Below are 14,488 nucleotides of genomic sequence, written 5' to 3'. Positions count from 1 at the left end.
CCTTTGGTTTTGAATTTATCATTTGGATTAAGTTTGGTAGTGTGTACCTGTTTTGAATTGTAACACAACATAAATCCAATGAACTTTGTTCGCTTTTTACTTCAGATTGCTGAACGACTTGTAGGATACCTACAAGTTAATTTACGACATACAACGCAGTGTTTAAATGAAGATTAGCATAAATACGCAAGTCAGTTTTTAAAAATAACTGGGCATTAATTAAGGTGGCTATCTATCGGTTTAAAATTTAACCAGTTAAGTGTTCAGAATATTTACAAGAATGGGCAAATTTCCATCTATACATCTTTTTAAATTTTCACAAAAACCTCTTAAATTTTCACAAAAACATCTTTTAAATTTTCACAAAAACAGAACTTATTTGTTAACGGCATAGATGGAAGATGATATGCTGTACGTAAGAACCTAAAAAGAAACATTTCTAGGTCCTATTTGAAAAGTATGCGCGAATGGAAGAAATACACAATGGTAAACGCTAATAAAAACTTTTTGGCGTTCAAATTGCACTGAACAATGTGGCAAGGTTAGCTATAACGGCTTTTTTATGTTTCTTAGCATACCAAGGAAAACTATAAGCGTTGTTTTTTTATATCAGTGTAGTTACACTTGAAGAACATTTGCTACGTTCTTACCAGACAAGCGGTTAAAATAAAAAAAAATAAATAGAAACTTAAAGTTGACATTTAGTGCCAATAAAATATTTTACGAAATAAAGGTTAAAGAACCAAATAAATGGCTTAGAGCGTTGGAATTGCAAGTTGAGCTTTGCAAGCGGCAGAAAAAGCGAAGAGGAAAAAATGTGCAAACACGCGAAACATTGACGCTACGAATAAATGAGAATTTTTTTTATTCAATTCTAAGAAAAAATAAAGGCCTGTCCAAAAATGCACTAACGGAACAGATTTTAACTCGGAGACTTTAACTGTCCGAAACATGACAGTTAAATTTCAGTCTATAAAATACGAGGACTGAAACTCTAATGCATCGCCAATACTGGAAATTCAACATCGAAAAAATATATCGGACATCAGAGTGAAATCTCAAGCACCTGACGTCCCTGATTCCAAACACAGCGGCGAAATCGGTCGACAAGCTATTGCAAATCTCGGGGAACTACATCGAAACAGCTTCGCGCGATGCTTAAGCACCTGTGTCACTACTTGGACAACTAGATTTATTTTAGCTTTTTAAAATCAGATTAGAATTAGATTATTTTTATTTTCTCAAATTAGAATTAGAATTAGAATTCCGAATTCCTCAAAACCAAAACGTAAACTAGAATCACATTGAATTATTTAAAATCAATTTAATCGCAATTTATTCTTAAAATGTAAAGTAGAGATTTTTTGTGTGGTAATTTATATATTTTTTGCATGGCCTATGCTTTTAAGATTCACGTCGTTCCGACGAAAAGGTATTAATTTAAATTCTTTGTTTCGACTGAGAAACTAAAAATGCCGTTGGTCAAGGTACAATTTTTGGTAAAACCCGAATAAAATTAGAACAAGAATTAGAACACCCAGTTAATTTAAAAATTTGATTGGAATTAGAATTAGACGCATTTTGCTCTAACCTAGGGGTTCTTAAACTGGGGTTCATGGACCCCTTAAGGTTTAATTAAAAATAAAACGTTTTAGCACTGAATGTATTTAGACTCCATTTTACGTAAAAAATTAGCATATTTCTGAAGTCTATTTGATTGTGACGTCAATGTATGACGTCATATCATTTTTCAAAATTTCTCGCCTATCGTGATCCAAGCAAAGCAAAACAAAAACAGTAGGGGCCTCGGTAAAATTTTTTTCAAGAACCCCTGCTCTAATTCAATGATTAGAAAACTAGAATTATCTAGTTGTCCAAGTCTGCTTGTGTCCTCTGCAGCAGTTCAACGGACCGCGGCCCATTTCGGTCTTCAGCAGGTCATTTTCTCGTTTTCAAACTCGGACTGTGAAGGATATCTCTTTGTCAGGAAGGCTACCAGGCCGTCGACAGCCTTCATTGACGACTCCCTGCACATAAACGATGTTTTTACAGTTTGAAACTATTTGCTGGCTCGGGATCGCACAGAAAGCGTTAGGTATTTTTGTCGGGGTTGAGTTCAATTAATAATATAGGCTAATCAAGTGGCACTATATTGTATTCAAATCTTGACAAACTTTTCACAACCGTTCTTCATCAGGTCCAGGGTAGAAATGAGTCATGTCGGGCCACCTGATTTAATTTAGAACTAGACAAATACGGATTTACAAAGATAGCCGTCACTCCACAGGCAAGTTTGAAGCCATTTTTAACTATATTTGGGCCTATTATAACCCGGATGTGTAAATGGAAGAACAGGTCTTACTATATGTCAGTTTGGTACGAAGGTTATTTTCACTGGTAAATTTAACGGAAGTGGGTGTTATTTTTTCTTCTGTTTTGCTATACTAAATTGCTTTGTTTTTATTAAAAAAACGAAAGATTTGCTAATTTCCAACCTGGGTTTTGTGCAAAGCTTTACAACTTGGTTAGATTACATAAACTGCCAAAACGCTAGGCTTAATAGTCGAAAGTTTATTGAGCCTATTCCACCTTCTAAATCAATTTAAACACCAAATTATTTTTAAGTTTTTAGCAATGTGGAAAAAGCCTAAATATATTGTCGGCTATAGTCTATATAAATCATCAAAGTCATCATAACAGACCTAAAAAAAAAACTTTAAAATCTCGGGTATTTTTAATGACCATACGCAAGCCAGTCCACAATCTATGCGCTCCGTTTGTCAAAATTTTGCTGATAAAACGGTCGTACCTCTTGCTGTAGTCGACCTTGTCGTTTATGCAGTAAAACTTGGTGTTCTTGGGCCCTTCATATCGCTTCGCGTTTTTCGCCACGTCATTGTCGAACCAAGCGTAAACGACCGTCGAATATTTCTGCAAAGATTGAACATGAGTGTTGTAAACAACTCATTTTTAAACGACTAAGTCGCAGTCAATACATTCGTAAAAAAACTAAAGTCCAAGCCGTAATCGTTGGCCAAAAAGCAGCTTCAGAAGGGCTTGGTCTCAGTAGTTACCACACATGTGTGGATCTTTCATTATATAAATGATATGTTACTGTGGATCCCCTTTAACATGAAGTTGCTTGTACTAACAAATTAAGCATTGGCGTATGGTTATTTCTCTACTCCCGGAGGTCGCGAGTTCGAACCTCACTGTAGGCTAGTTGTTTTTCTAGTCTGCCCTGCTTGCATCATTGATCGACAGATTCGGTAAATCTGCAATGGCTTTCAGTGTACTATTGATATGTAAGCCGTAATGGTTGGTCAAATAGCAGCTTCAGAAGGGCTTAATCTCAATATGTGTGTTAATATGTTTCATTAAATAAATGATTTGGTCCTGTGGACCACCTTTACTAACGGACTGAGCAAGCATTGTATTATTGGTTGTTTCTCGACTCGCTCCTCTCTGACCCTGTATAGCTCAGTTGGTAAAGCACATTATGTGTCAAACTGTTCATGTTTCATTGAATTAAGTCCAAGTCGTTAGTATTTTTTTAAGTAATTACCCTATTTAGAATTAGACATATACAGCCATTTAGAAATATTATATCGGGTATACGTACGTATGGCACTATCTCGCTGGGTATTTTCTCGCTTCTCAGAAAGTTAAAGTAGGCGGCGGGAATTTGGATGTCGTCGGGATGGCGAAACTTGTGCGACGATGATGCGTTGAAGTAGGGCTGCAGTTTGTCCTGCAAACGTTGCATAATCGACCTGCGAACAGAAAAAGGGTTAACTGCTATTGATGGAGGTGCGAGAAAATGTTCGTTTGCCAATGTCAACTGATTGTTGAATACAATTTCATAAAGATAATTGCATATTTTGTTAAACAGGGGTTTTGTTTGATAATTTGAATTTTCAACCAAAAAGGTCGAGTAGATCGACATCATCTTGATAAAGACGTTTAAATACGAGCTTGTATCATCTACAGTTAGTGTGACTGAGAAGTATCAAAAGCATCACTTATAAAAGGTGGGACGCAATTGTTATCATTCTGAATTTCCATAGTCGGAGCATTACTTTTTAATTACTTCTCAGTCAATTTAATTGATGATGATAGCAAGGTGGTATCAAAACGTCTTAATCAAGACGATATCGATATACTCGACCTTTTCGTTGGTACTTTTTAGCGATGTCTAATACTTGACTGTATAAGTTGTTTCGACCAAAGAAAATCAAGTCAAATTGTTTAATCCGACTAAAAAGCCGTTGGACAAAGTAGCATTTTTGGTAAAACCAGGATCGGATTAGAACTAGAACTAGATCACACAAGCAATTCACAAACTAGGTTGCAATTAGAATTAGCCGCAACTTATCTACAGCGGCCACATAAGCGAACCAAACTCACCTGTTTATCATGTAGGGCACGTGTTCAGTGTAATAGGTCACGTCGAAGTCGAAAAAAGTCTTGAACAACTGCTTGACGTGGCGAATCGAATTGAAGTATATCTGCCTAATGCAAGGGGGGGCAGTTATGTTTGGCAGCAGGCCGCATGAGAAACAGAAAACGTCTTGGTGGGCCGTGTCTTGAATTTCAAATACGCATAAAACAACGTGTGATTCATTTTGAAAAATTGATCAAATATTCTTGTCGTGACAAGCTGGCAAGAGTAAGAATAGGTGAAGATTCTTTATAAGAGTAATGTTTTCTATAAAATATTCCAAAATCGATAAAAAATGGCTTATTTTTGCCTAAAATAGTTTAAATATTGAAAATGAGCCGCGGGCCGGATTATATTACTTGGCGGGCCCATGTAGTTTGCCCAGGTGTGGTCTTAAAGTTGAAAACCAGGGTAAAAAAGGCAGGTTAATTTTATCAAGGAAAGCTACCAAAGCCTTGCCATTTTTCTCGTAGCGTTTTTTCCTTGTAATCCTGCTTTGTATATATTCTGGCGTATCATCGTGCGTGTATATAAGCCAGTTAGCCAGTATTCTCAATATTTTCGGTTACCAAATACAAGTGTCATTGTTAAATAACATATAAATGCTTTTTACCTGCGGATTTGAAAATTTTGTGCCTATATTGGTATAGCAAAAAAGGTTAAGGAGCATTGCTTTGTAAAATGAATATCCCTCTTTATCACTTACTCCATCTTATCGACCTTCTTGTTCAGCGGTGGGACCTTTGCTCCGAAGTAAACCTTGTAGCCCTTATTCGCGGTGTAGAAATCGTCGAAGGTTACCTTTGTAAAACAAACCGAACTTAAATTAACGTCTTTTACACGAATGTTGGTAAAAAAGCGGCGACAATTTACATTTGGCGAACGTTACAGCGCAAAACACTAACAAAGACTGCTGAAACGAATTTTTTCCGGGGCCATACAAAAAACAATTAAGTACGCAATTATAGGACAGCCGAAAAAAAAACTTAACATTTAAAGGCACGTTCGACTGTAGACAGGCCGAAAAGTATCACGTACCATTTTTAAGTGACAGTTAACATTTAGAAAACGTGACAACACAAAGAATTTTAAGCACCAAGCAAAACAGTTAAGTACGCGAACATTGGACGGATGAAAAATTACCTTACATAGCAAACGTGACAGCGCAAAGCACTAGCAAAGACTGGTGAAACGCTGTTTTTAGGAGGATTTTAAGTGCTATACGAAAAACAGTTTAGTATAAGGGAATGTAGGACGGCCGAAAAAAATGACTTAAAACAGTTAAGTAAAAAAAAAATATACTTCATTTAACATTTCGCAAACGTTACAGTGTGACGCGTTTAAAAGTTTGGTAAAACGCCTTTTTTCCGGGGACTTTAAGTACCACACGAAAAAGGCAGGTCAGTTTACGCAAGCGGAAATGTCACTTTTTACATTTTCAAGTGTCAAGAGCCTGACCACACGATTCCAAATGAAAAAGCGGTGTCACATCGCATGGCTAATACGAATTAATTAAAATTATCAACGCATAAATATGCGCAAAAGGTTTAATGAATTAATTAAATCTTCCAAAAGTTTATTGGAGAAAGCAAACCAATCATCTGGGTATACTCTAAAAACATAATAATTCCTAAATCAGCCCGTGCATTTCTGGCTGTTTTTTAACAGTCGTGCAAAAAATTGTCGTCGGCCATTTTGCTTTATGGTGGTGTTCGTTAGTAAATCCATTGCTAAAGTGTAGGCTCCATTTAGTACAAGTATGTGGGCTTTATATATTACAGATTAAAACCATATTTATAACAAGCGACATATAATACATATAGGCGACATATAATACAGCCATGCAAGTTAAAGCCCATCTATATATCAAGTTAAGGGTCTCAAGGCCCATATATTATAAGTGGAACCTATGTAGTAAAAGACGAGGTCCTATATTGCACGTAAAAGCCACATGTAAAAGTAAAGGCCTAGTTACATGCGAGCAGATATCCCATAACAAGATACAAGTTAAGATCCAAAATAATTTCAGTGGAGCCCTATATAACACAGGCATCGCAGGGCGACAAGGTACACACAGGCGTGTAAGACCTATTGGATATAGTTTTGTCGTCGAGAGCACGTAAGCTTTGCTTTACATTTAAGGCGATGTTTGAGAAAGATGTTGACCTAATTTCGGGTCGCATTCTTTGTGTATTTTGGGGTGTTTTCCCAACCATAAGTCCACGTTTTAGTGGCTTAACTGCAAATACTCCTAGCGCTTACGAGGTTTTTTGTGCAAAGTTACTATTGACAAATATAGGCTGGGCACTTGGGAGTGAATAATGTGTACTCTCAGAAAGCCACTATACAAGGTGCCAAGGGTTGGGAATTTCCTTCAAATTAAACTTTTATTGGAACTTATCATTGTGGTTTTTCACCTGAATACCCGTTTAAATGATACGACGCAATTTGTAAAAAAAAATGTTTGGCCGTTACTTGAAAAGACTGATAACTTGAATAGCATACCTTCTTCAAAAAATATCCCTTATTTTTTGCTTTTTACTGTGCAGTTACTGACCAAAGATTTTGCGAACTTTCGGGATGCAAATACAGTTTATTTTAGTAAATTTTTCACACCTTAGCTCCGAGCAGAAAGTCATCATTCATGTAGAGGAATTCCTCGCTGAGGCCTGGAATCCTGTGCAGATGGACTTCGATCGCTGGCGAGTTGAAGGTGGGGAGGTGCGACTTGTTGGTGAATATTTGAGAGTGGAAAATCTGCGCGGAACGGGGATGTCCGATATAATAAGGGTTGTCCGATATCATCGGATCGGAGCCGATACCAATTGGCGGTATCGGCACTCGTCCCACACTATGGTGGTACCGGGGTCGATCTCATAACCAAACTACTAATGTATGTAGGAATTGATTTCTAACTCAGCGGAGCAAATTTAGATTCAAAAGTAATATATACAAAATTATATACTGTATATGTAGTAGGGTTGTCCGTTGCTTGACATTTCATTCCAATACCGATACACGATATTTTGGGCAAAAAGTATCGCGCTCCGATCCGATGCCAAATGACGTCATTACAAATCGCTTGATGTAATTAAAACATTTATACGTAGTTTTGTTTATATATTTTTTCAACTTAAATTTGCCTTAGCGTTTAAAATTTAGTTCTAACTAGTTGTTACAATGTTTGAATATATTTAGATTTTAATGTTAAATCCACTGCAGTGAAACGCATACCATGGCTAAAATCCTTTATTAATTTGGTATGGGATCGGCAGCGATACCACCCTAGTATCGGACGTGTACCGATATTTCCACTTGGTATCGGGTATCGGCACCGATCTGATATTATCGGACATCCCTTTGTTATATAGGTTAACAACAACAAGTAACTAAATTTCTTAACTGTAAGGCAACTTTGGCCTAATAACCTGTAGAAAACCACATTTGAACGGTTTAGGGCTAAAATATCGGATGTCGGTATCCTTATTGGTAATTATGGTCAGAAAACCGATATTTAAACAGTTTTTTTGGCTTGCGGCACACGAAAAGATTAAAACAATCTCCTGCACCGAAATCACGTACAAAGTTGGCAGAAGCGCATAATAACATACATTACCGTTTGTCTTGTTTTAAAGGTTGGCTATAGGTTTTACTAAGCGTATATTGGCCATATTACAAAGACGGTATAAATATGCGCGAACAGCATTGCAACTAAAATAAGGGCGTCGCAAAAGACACTAAGTTAAGGTTTTTTTTTGGTTAAAGCACGGCGCCTTTCTGTTTAGAAATTGGTAGAGGGTAAATTATGTCTGAAGACATACTATTGAAGTATATACATAAATAAACAACAAGCAGATAAAAATATATAGTTTTGTCATTAAATGGTAAAGGTAAAATTATGTTTAAAGTCTCACAGTTAAAAAACGTACATAAAACACACACGGGTAATATATTATATGTGTATTTTCTTAATCGAAATCGCAGTCTAAATTTTGGCCACATTCGTATCTAATATTAAAAAACTGAATTGATGCAGTCCAGAAAACAGCATGACGCTAGGCGTTTTCATTTCGGCCGGAACTTTTATTGCTTCCCGATGGCTATGTAACCTGGCTTTATAGTGCGCAAACATAGCAGGTCAGCAAACATAAAGTCAAATGCCAGGAGCCCTTGTAATTCAAGATAACTGATTAAAACAACCATTGCCAGTTGTTCGGGTCCAACACGGGCTTGGATAGGTTTTAACGCTTTTTACGCAAATTGGTGATTTTTTAAATTTCTATAATAATTTAGACTTGGACTTACTACAACTTTCCTGCACACTTTATAACTAATTACAAACAAGTGTGAACAATCAAAATGTTCTGTCGAATAACAGAACCTGCCTGAATCCGAGTGTTGAAAACAAATGATTCTGATTACGCACCAATGATAAAGGTTTATACTGTTGATGCTTTCAGTAAGCGAAATATATATTTACATAACATCTAAACAAACTGATTTTCGGTTTGCTAAGTTCTCTACTTAGTTTAATCTTTAAACAGGAAATTATATATTTTTTTGTGTTTAACGTAACGAGGTCGTTCTAAATTAAAACAACCTGCCCTATACGCAAGCTTGTTTAAAAAACAAAAAAAGTGCTGTAAGATTGAGACGTGGTAAGATAAGCACGATAACAATACTTTTTTTTTAGAAGTGTTAGCGATACCAAATGACGTCATTACAATGACGAAATTAGCAGAATTAAACTGACAGGTGCGGACGTAATTTTGTTTGGGTTTTGTCGCCAAAATGTACTTTAGCGGAAAACTTTGATTGTATTGCGGAACATTTAATTAATTTACAAGGTAAAACCGCTGGATTGGTCACAACCTATGGATGAAACGCCCTGATGAGGGTGATATCGGATCGGCACCGATAACCCCAAGTATCGAACGAGTTCCGATACTACCACTTGGTTTTAGAAAGGGTATTCCATACTTGACACTTATTCTGCTACCGATATCCAATATTTTAGAAAAAAACTATCTTAATCCTGTCTGATGCCAATTGACAAAATCACCTGTTTTAACAAGCAAAATAGATAAGATCTAAACGTTCAAAGGTATAATTTTCAGGTTATTACGCCAAAATTTGGTTTATCGTTAAGAAGTTTAGCTACCTCCAATTGTTTAATTGTTAATTAAATAAGTTGACTATTCGAAGTAGGATTGCTGCTTTGGGTAGTGCCAGTGTTGTAAACAAGTCATTTTGAATAACTTAAGTCCCAGTCAAACCATAATTAGAGAAAGTCAATTCTTAGCCAAGTCCTTGTCAAAAAAGTAAATGTTAAAAATAATAAAAATAAAAACTCTTCAGGTTATGAGTAATAACTCAACTTAAAACAAACGTAAACGCGAGCAAATTGTTTTATGTGTAAATAATAAAATAGATCACTCAATTTTATGATAAAATGCTTAAGAAAAACACTTCATTCCAACCAAAGTCTTTGTCCAGATCCAGAAGTCAAGTAAAAAATCATGTCATTTGAAAATAGTGACTTGGCACTTCGACAAGTCACTCATTTACAGCCGTGGGAAGTACCGATAATGCCACCTATTGCATCGGGTATCGACTTTGATCTGTTATTGTCGAACATCCCAACAGTCGTGGTTCTGTGAATGCGATTTTAACAAACTCAAGTTAACTTACCACTTTCACTCTTGGGTTGCTGGTGTTCAACCAACACGGCACCTGGCCGTTTGTGACGACATAGATGTTGCCAATCCATGGGGCGAACATTACCAGTGAACGCATCGAATATCTAAGCAATAAAAACATAAAGCTTAGAAAAGATTCGCGTCATGTTTAACTGTAAGTTTCCTATTTATTATTGGTTTGTACGACTTCGCTAAGGCCTGGTTTGTCATTAATCTAAAACCTGGAGTTAGGACTGGTATAGAAAAGGTTTGAATTCGACAGCTAACAATTACTTGTAATTTAGGATAATATAGATTTTTGTAGCTTGATATGAACTGCAAAGATAAAAAAAAAAAACATCATCTTAATTAAAAGACGGTTCAATACGAACTTTTATTATCTCCATTAAGAGATTATACAAGTTTGTATCGAAACAGCTTAATCAAGAATATGTCCATCTATACTCAACCTTTTTGGCTTTGTTTTTTTTATCTAGCTACATTACAGATCCCTGCATAGTGTACCCATGATTTATTGCATTTGCTACAATCGCTTTCTAAAAATCAAGACAAAATAAGGACACATTTTACATATGAGGACTTATTTTCTACTGCAGTAGTCAAATAGCATGCTATGTCGCATTTAACTTCAATGCTGTTATGTCAGCATTGAAGTCCCGGTTCTTTTCTTTGTCGAGTCAACTCAGAAAAGTTGGTATTGCACACACTTAAACTGAACGTTAAATAACGCAAGGCGGATTTGTGGGAATTTTTTGGAAAAGGCCACCCATCGAAAGCTTATTCAACAAAGACATTTGGGTAAAAGCGAGGTCAATTTGAAGTTAAATTTAATACACTCTCCCGAACTTATGTCATACACACTTAAAGCCGAGTCGTTGACAATGCATCGTTACAACTCTACAAGGTTATTGGAAGACCCGCACAAAGAAACATAACCGCCTATCGCCGAGAACGCTAAAAAATCCGAAGCCAAAAATTTGCGCTGCACATCCAGCATATCGGCGGAAAAAAGACCTGTTGTAATTCCGGGCCTAATCACTATTAGAGATCGACCGATATCCATTTTTTGGACCGATACCAAATTTTTTACAATTTTTCAACCGATATCCGATACCGATTTTTTTATATACCTGGGAAATGTTCAAAACTTGAATAAAATGAAAATGAAATCCTAACAATGTTTTAGGTTATACACCTTTATTAATTATTAAACTATTATTCCGCATATTAACTTGGCGTGATGCTAAAACCAAAATGTTTTTCATAAAAAAATTGATAAGTTGTTTGTTGTACAGGAAAAATTATATCATATTTTTGTACTAAAATATCGGCAAAAGTATCGGCTTACATTTACCGATACCGATATATCGGTAGAAGCCAAATATCGGCCGATATTATCGGTAAACCGGTATATCGGTCTATCTCTAATCACTATACAAAGATTACTCGACCGGGACATAATTAGACAGAAAGGTCCTGATGTTAAAGCAGTTTTTCCCCAATGACGTTGGTCGTTAACGATTGGCAACATATTTTAAACAGATTTTCTTTATCTCCTTTTTATTATTTTAACGAATAACGATCCCATGAAAGGCGTTTTCCTTTTTTTAGCGGTATAAAATCGTTAAATAGTGTACCGAACAAAGGGTAAATACATTTAGCTACGTCGCTGTTAAAGTTAGTAACGTAGGGTTCGCGGTTAAAATCAAATAGAATGCTTTCAAATTGACGTTGTGCTGCACTACAAAATTCCGGACTACTTTCAAAAGAACCGCAGCGTATGTAAAGTACTCGGCAAAATTATAACATTTGAACTCAGTAGCAGAATATGTTTTAAGTACTCAAGTACAGCGATAATATTTGAACTGAGTAGACCAAGCAACGCCGCCTTGGCATCTCACACAATGCGTTTAGTGTAGAAACATACCTGGGAACGTGTTAATAAGTCGCTCCAAAACCTAGACCAGGGTGGGCAAACATGTTTGACAGCGGGACGCATAAATAAATAAATAAACATAAACTGGCTTGGCGGGCCGGGTCAAAAAAGAGGATCTCGAATCCACATTAACACAACGTGCGATACCTTTAAAAATAACCTTTAAATATCCTTGTTTTGGCAAGCTGGTGAGAGTAGGGATGGGTAAGCATGCCTTACAAGAGTGATTTATACTCCAGCAAATCAAACTGATTCCGTCGAGTTATGAGCCCTGAGTTCACAGCCCCGCCCTGCTCTAACGGAATAAATTATAAAGTACCGGACATTCCTATCTCATCTCCACCAAAAATCATGCCAACCATTAGGGGTGTGCGATACCTGTTATTTTTTTTGCGATACCGATATAGGACATCTCTGCCAACAGTTACCTCATAACGCCGGCGTCGTAAAATCGCTGTCCCCTTGTGTCCACTGGCTTCCCGCCCATAGCGGTTACCTCGCGGTTCATCGCCTTCAAGAATTCCGGGTCGGAGCCGTTCACCTTTGGGGGAAAAAGATGGAGTTTGATTGCGCTGCTGTATGATTGCACGACGCTATATAGTTAATATTGCGGTATCCAAATAGGTCAGTGCTTCTTAATCAGGTGAATGGTTCACATTAGAGTGAATAAAATTGTTGCAGGGGTGAACCAACCAAAAGGGGTGAATAAGGGTGAACCGTCAGAAATGGGTGATAGCTTGCGAAACAACCATGCTGTTATATATGGACGAGATAGTTTTATCATATCATGAGACAAGGTTGAATGAAATCTGGAGATAGATGCTAGGGGTGAACAAAACTAAAAGTTTAAGAAGTACTGATATAGGTATTTCGGAGCACAACGGTTGAAGGTTGATAGAAGATGTAGAACGAATATCAAAGCTTATACATTTTACTATGTTGAAACGAGTTTTTTTCGAAAACTTTCAAAGTGATACCCAAGTTTTTTTTTAAGGTTTGGTTTGGGTGACCGCTAAGTAGTTTTAAGAGACCGCAAGTGTTTCATTTAAATACCAAAAAGTTGCAAGTCCAAAATTTGGGAAACCGCTGGAGAAATTTTGGGTACCGTTTCGACCGTTTCGGTCCCCCAAAACACCTTAAAAAAAACTGGTGATGCCTATACTTCTGTATGGTCCTTGATATTCTTACTACATATAGTTATAGCGACTTTTTTCATGGCTCGTAAGGAATTACAATATGCCAGGGATGGCGAACACTTGACTCCCGGGTAGGGATATCCGATAATGTCGAAGGGGTCGGGGGAGGGATCGTACTTTTATTTATAGTTAATATTAATGTCAAAATTGAAGCTTCACCTATTCTACGTTTTTTTCTACGCCAAGACATCGGCAAAACAGAAACTGTTTTAATGAACCACGACATTTCCATAAAGTAGGTCATTATGGACAGGTTGTCTATGGAAGGCATCCTCCTCAAGGAGGTAATCACTTTATCCAAGGTACAAGTGGAATTAGTGGAATGGGAAGGTTTGGTAAAAACCTTCAACCAATAGGAAATAATAGGAATGTTTAAAGTATGCCTTTGCATCTTTGGATCCACAATAGACAGCATCTAGTGCAGGTGTTCTTAAACTATTTTAATAAGAAAAACAACCAATTAATCGAAGATATAGTTATACACCTGCAAGGTTAACACTGCAAGCAGATATGAACAGGAAACGCGAGCGAAAAGAGGACACACTATGAAACTACCTGATCTCTGTTTAAAACAATATGAAAAAAAAACACTAACAAAACTTCCAGCTCCAACACAATCATAGTTTACTTTATTTAAAATATAAGTTTTCTCTGCGGCATTTTTTGCCCCCTGCGATATACTTTTTTTTATTTTATTCTTCTTTTTCTATTTTTAATAAATATTTGGCGTATGTATTTTTTTCGTTCGTTATCAACCACCGAAATGGCATTGGTAAATGATGAATCCCCCTAAAAAAAATGTTTTTACATAATAAAATGGACTTCTGATATCTCTGCCAGAAAGCACAAAAAAAAACCTTTTCTACTATAGTCTTTTGTCCTGTATTAACTATGAATTTTTGTTAGACGTTTCCGTATCATGAATTGTAACAGGTGCGCCAAATTTAGGAATTGCACGAGTTTGAAGGAAACAAGCAAAGTTACAGCAGAACTTTTCACTTTATCAAGCGAATTTGGCATGGGGATACACTCTTTATGGATTGTATTTTTAGCACGGTTTCGAACAACAGGGCGATTTACATTTAAAACAGACTTCGTTGTTTTTAGTCGATCGGTGGCTCGCCATCTCTGCGAGATACCAACAATTATTTACTGTCAATCTGTCATTATAGTAAACCGTAAAATAGTCAGCAAAATCCCTTTTTTAGTAACCTAT

The 14,488-nt window shown here is 36.5% G+C and overlaps 1 protein-coding gene across 1 annotated transcript; it reads right to left on the bottom strand.

Moving 5' to 3' along the window:
• Window positions 1–1,930: 1,930 nt before the first annotated feature.
• Window positions 1,931–13,543, bottom strand: LOC146131990 (uncharacterized). Its single transcript, XM_083397171.1, has 9 exons — window positions 13,478–13,543; window positions 12,505–12,617; window positions 10,133–10,244; window positions 7,058–7,198; window positions 5,148–5,242; window positions 4,408–4,512; window positions 3,623–3,773; window positions 2,810–2,931; window positions 1,931–2,027 (listed from the first exon to the last, which is right to left on the bottom strand). Exons 1-9 carry the CDS (start codon window positions 13,541–13,543, stop codon window positions 1,931–1,933), a joined length of 1,002 nt encoding a protein of 333 aa, XP_083253297.1.
• Between the last annotated feature and the right edge of the window lie 945 nt (window positions 13,544–14,488).

Source organism: Ascidiella aspersa, chromosome 9, assembly GCF_963924565.1.
Source record: "Ascidiella aspersa chromosome 9, kaAscAspe10.2, whole genome shotgun sequence".
Lineage (NCBI taxonomy): Eukaryota > Metazoa > Chordata > Ascidiacea > Phlebobranchia > Ascidiidae > Ascidiella > Ascidiella aspersa.
Note: the sequence above shows the minus strand (reverse complement) of the source record. Positions and strands in the feature narration are given on the sequence as shown.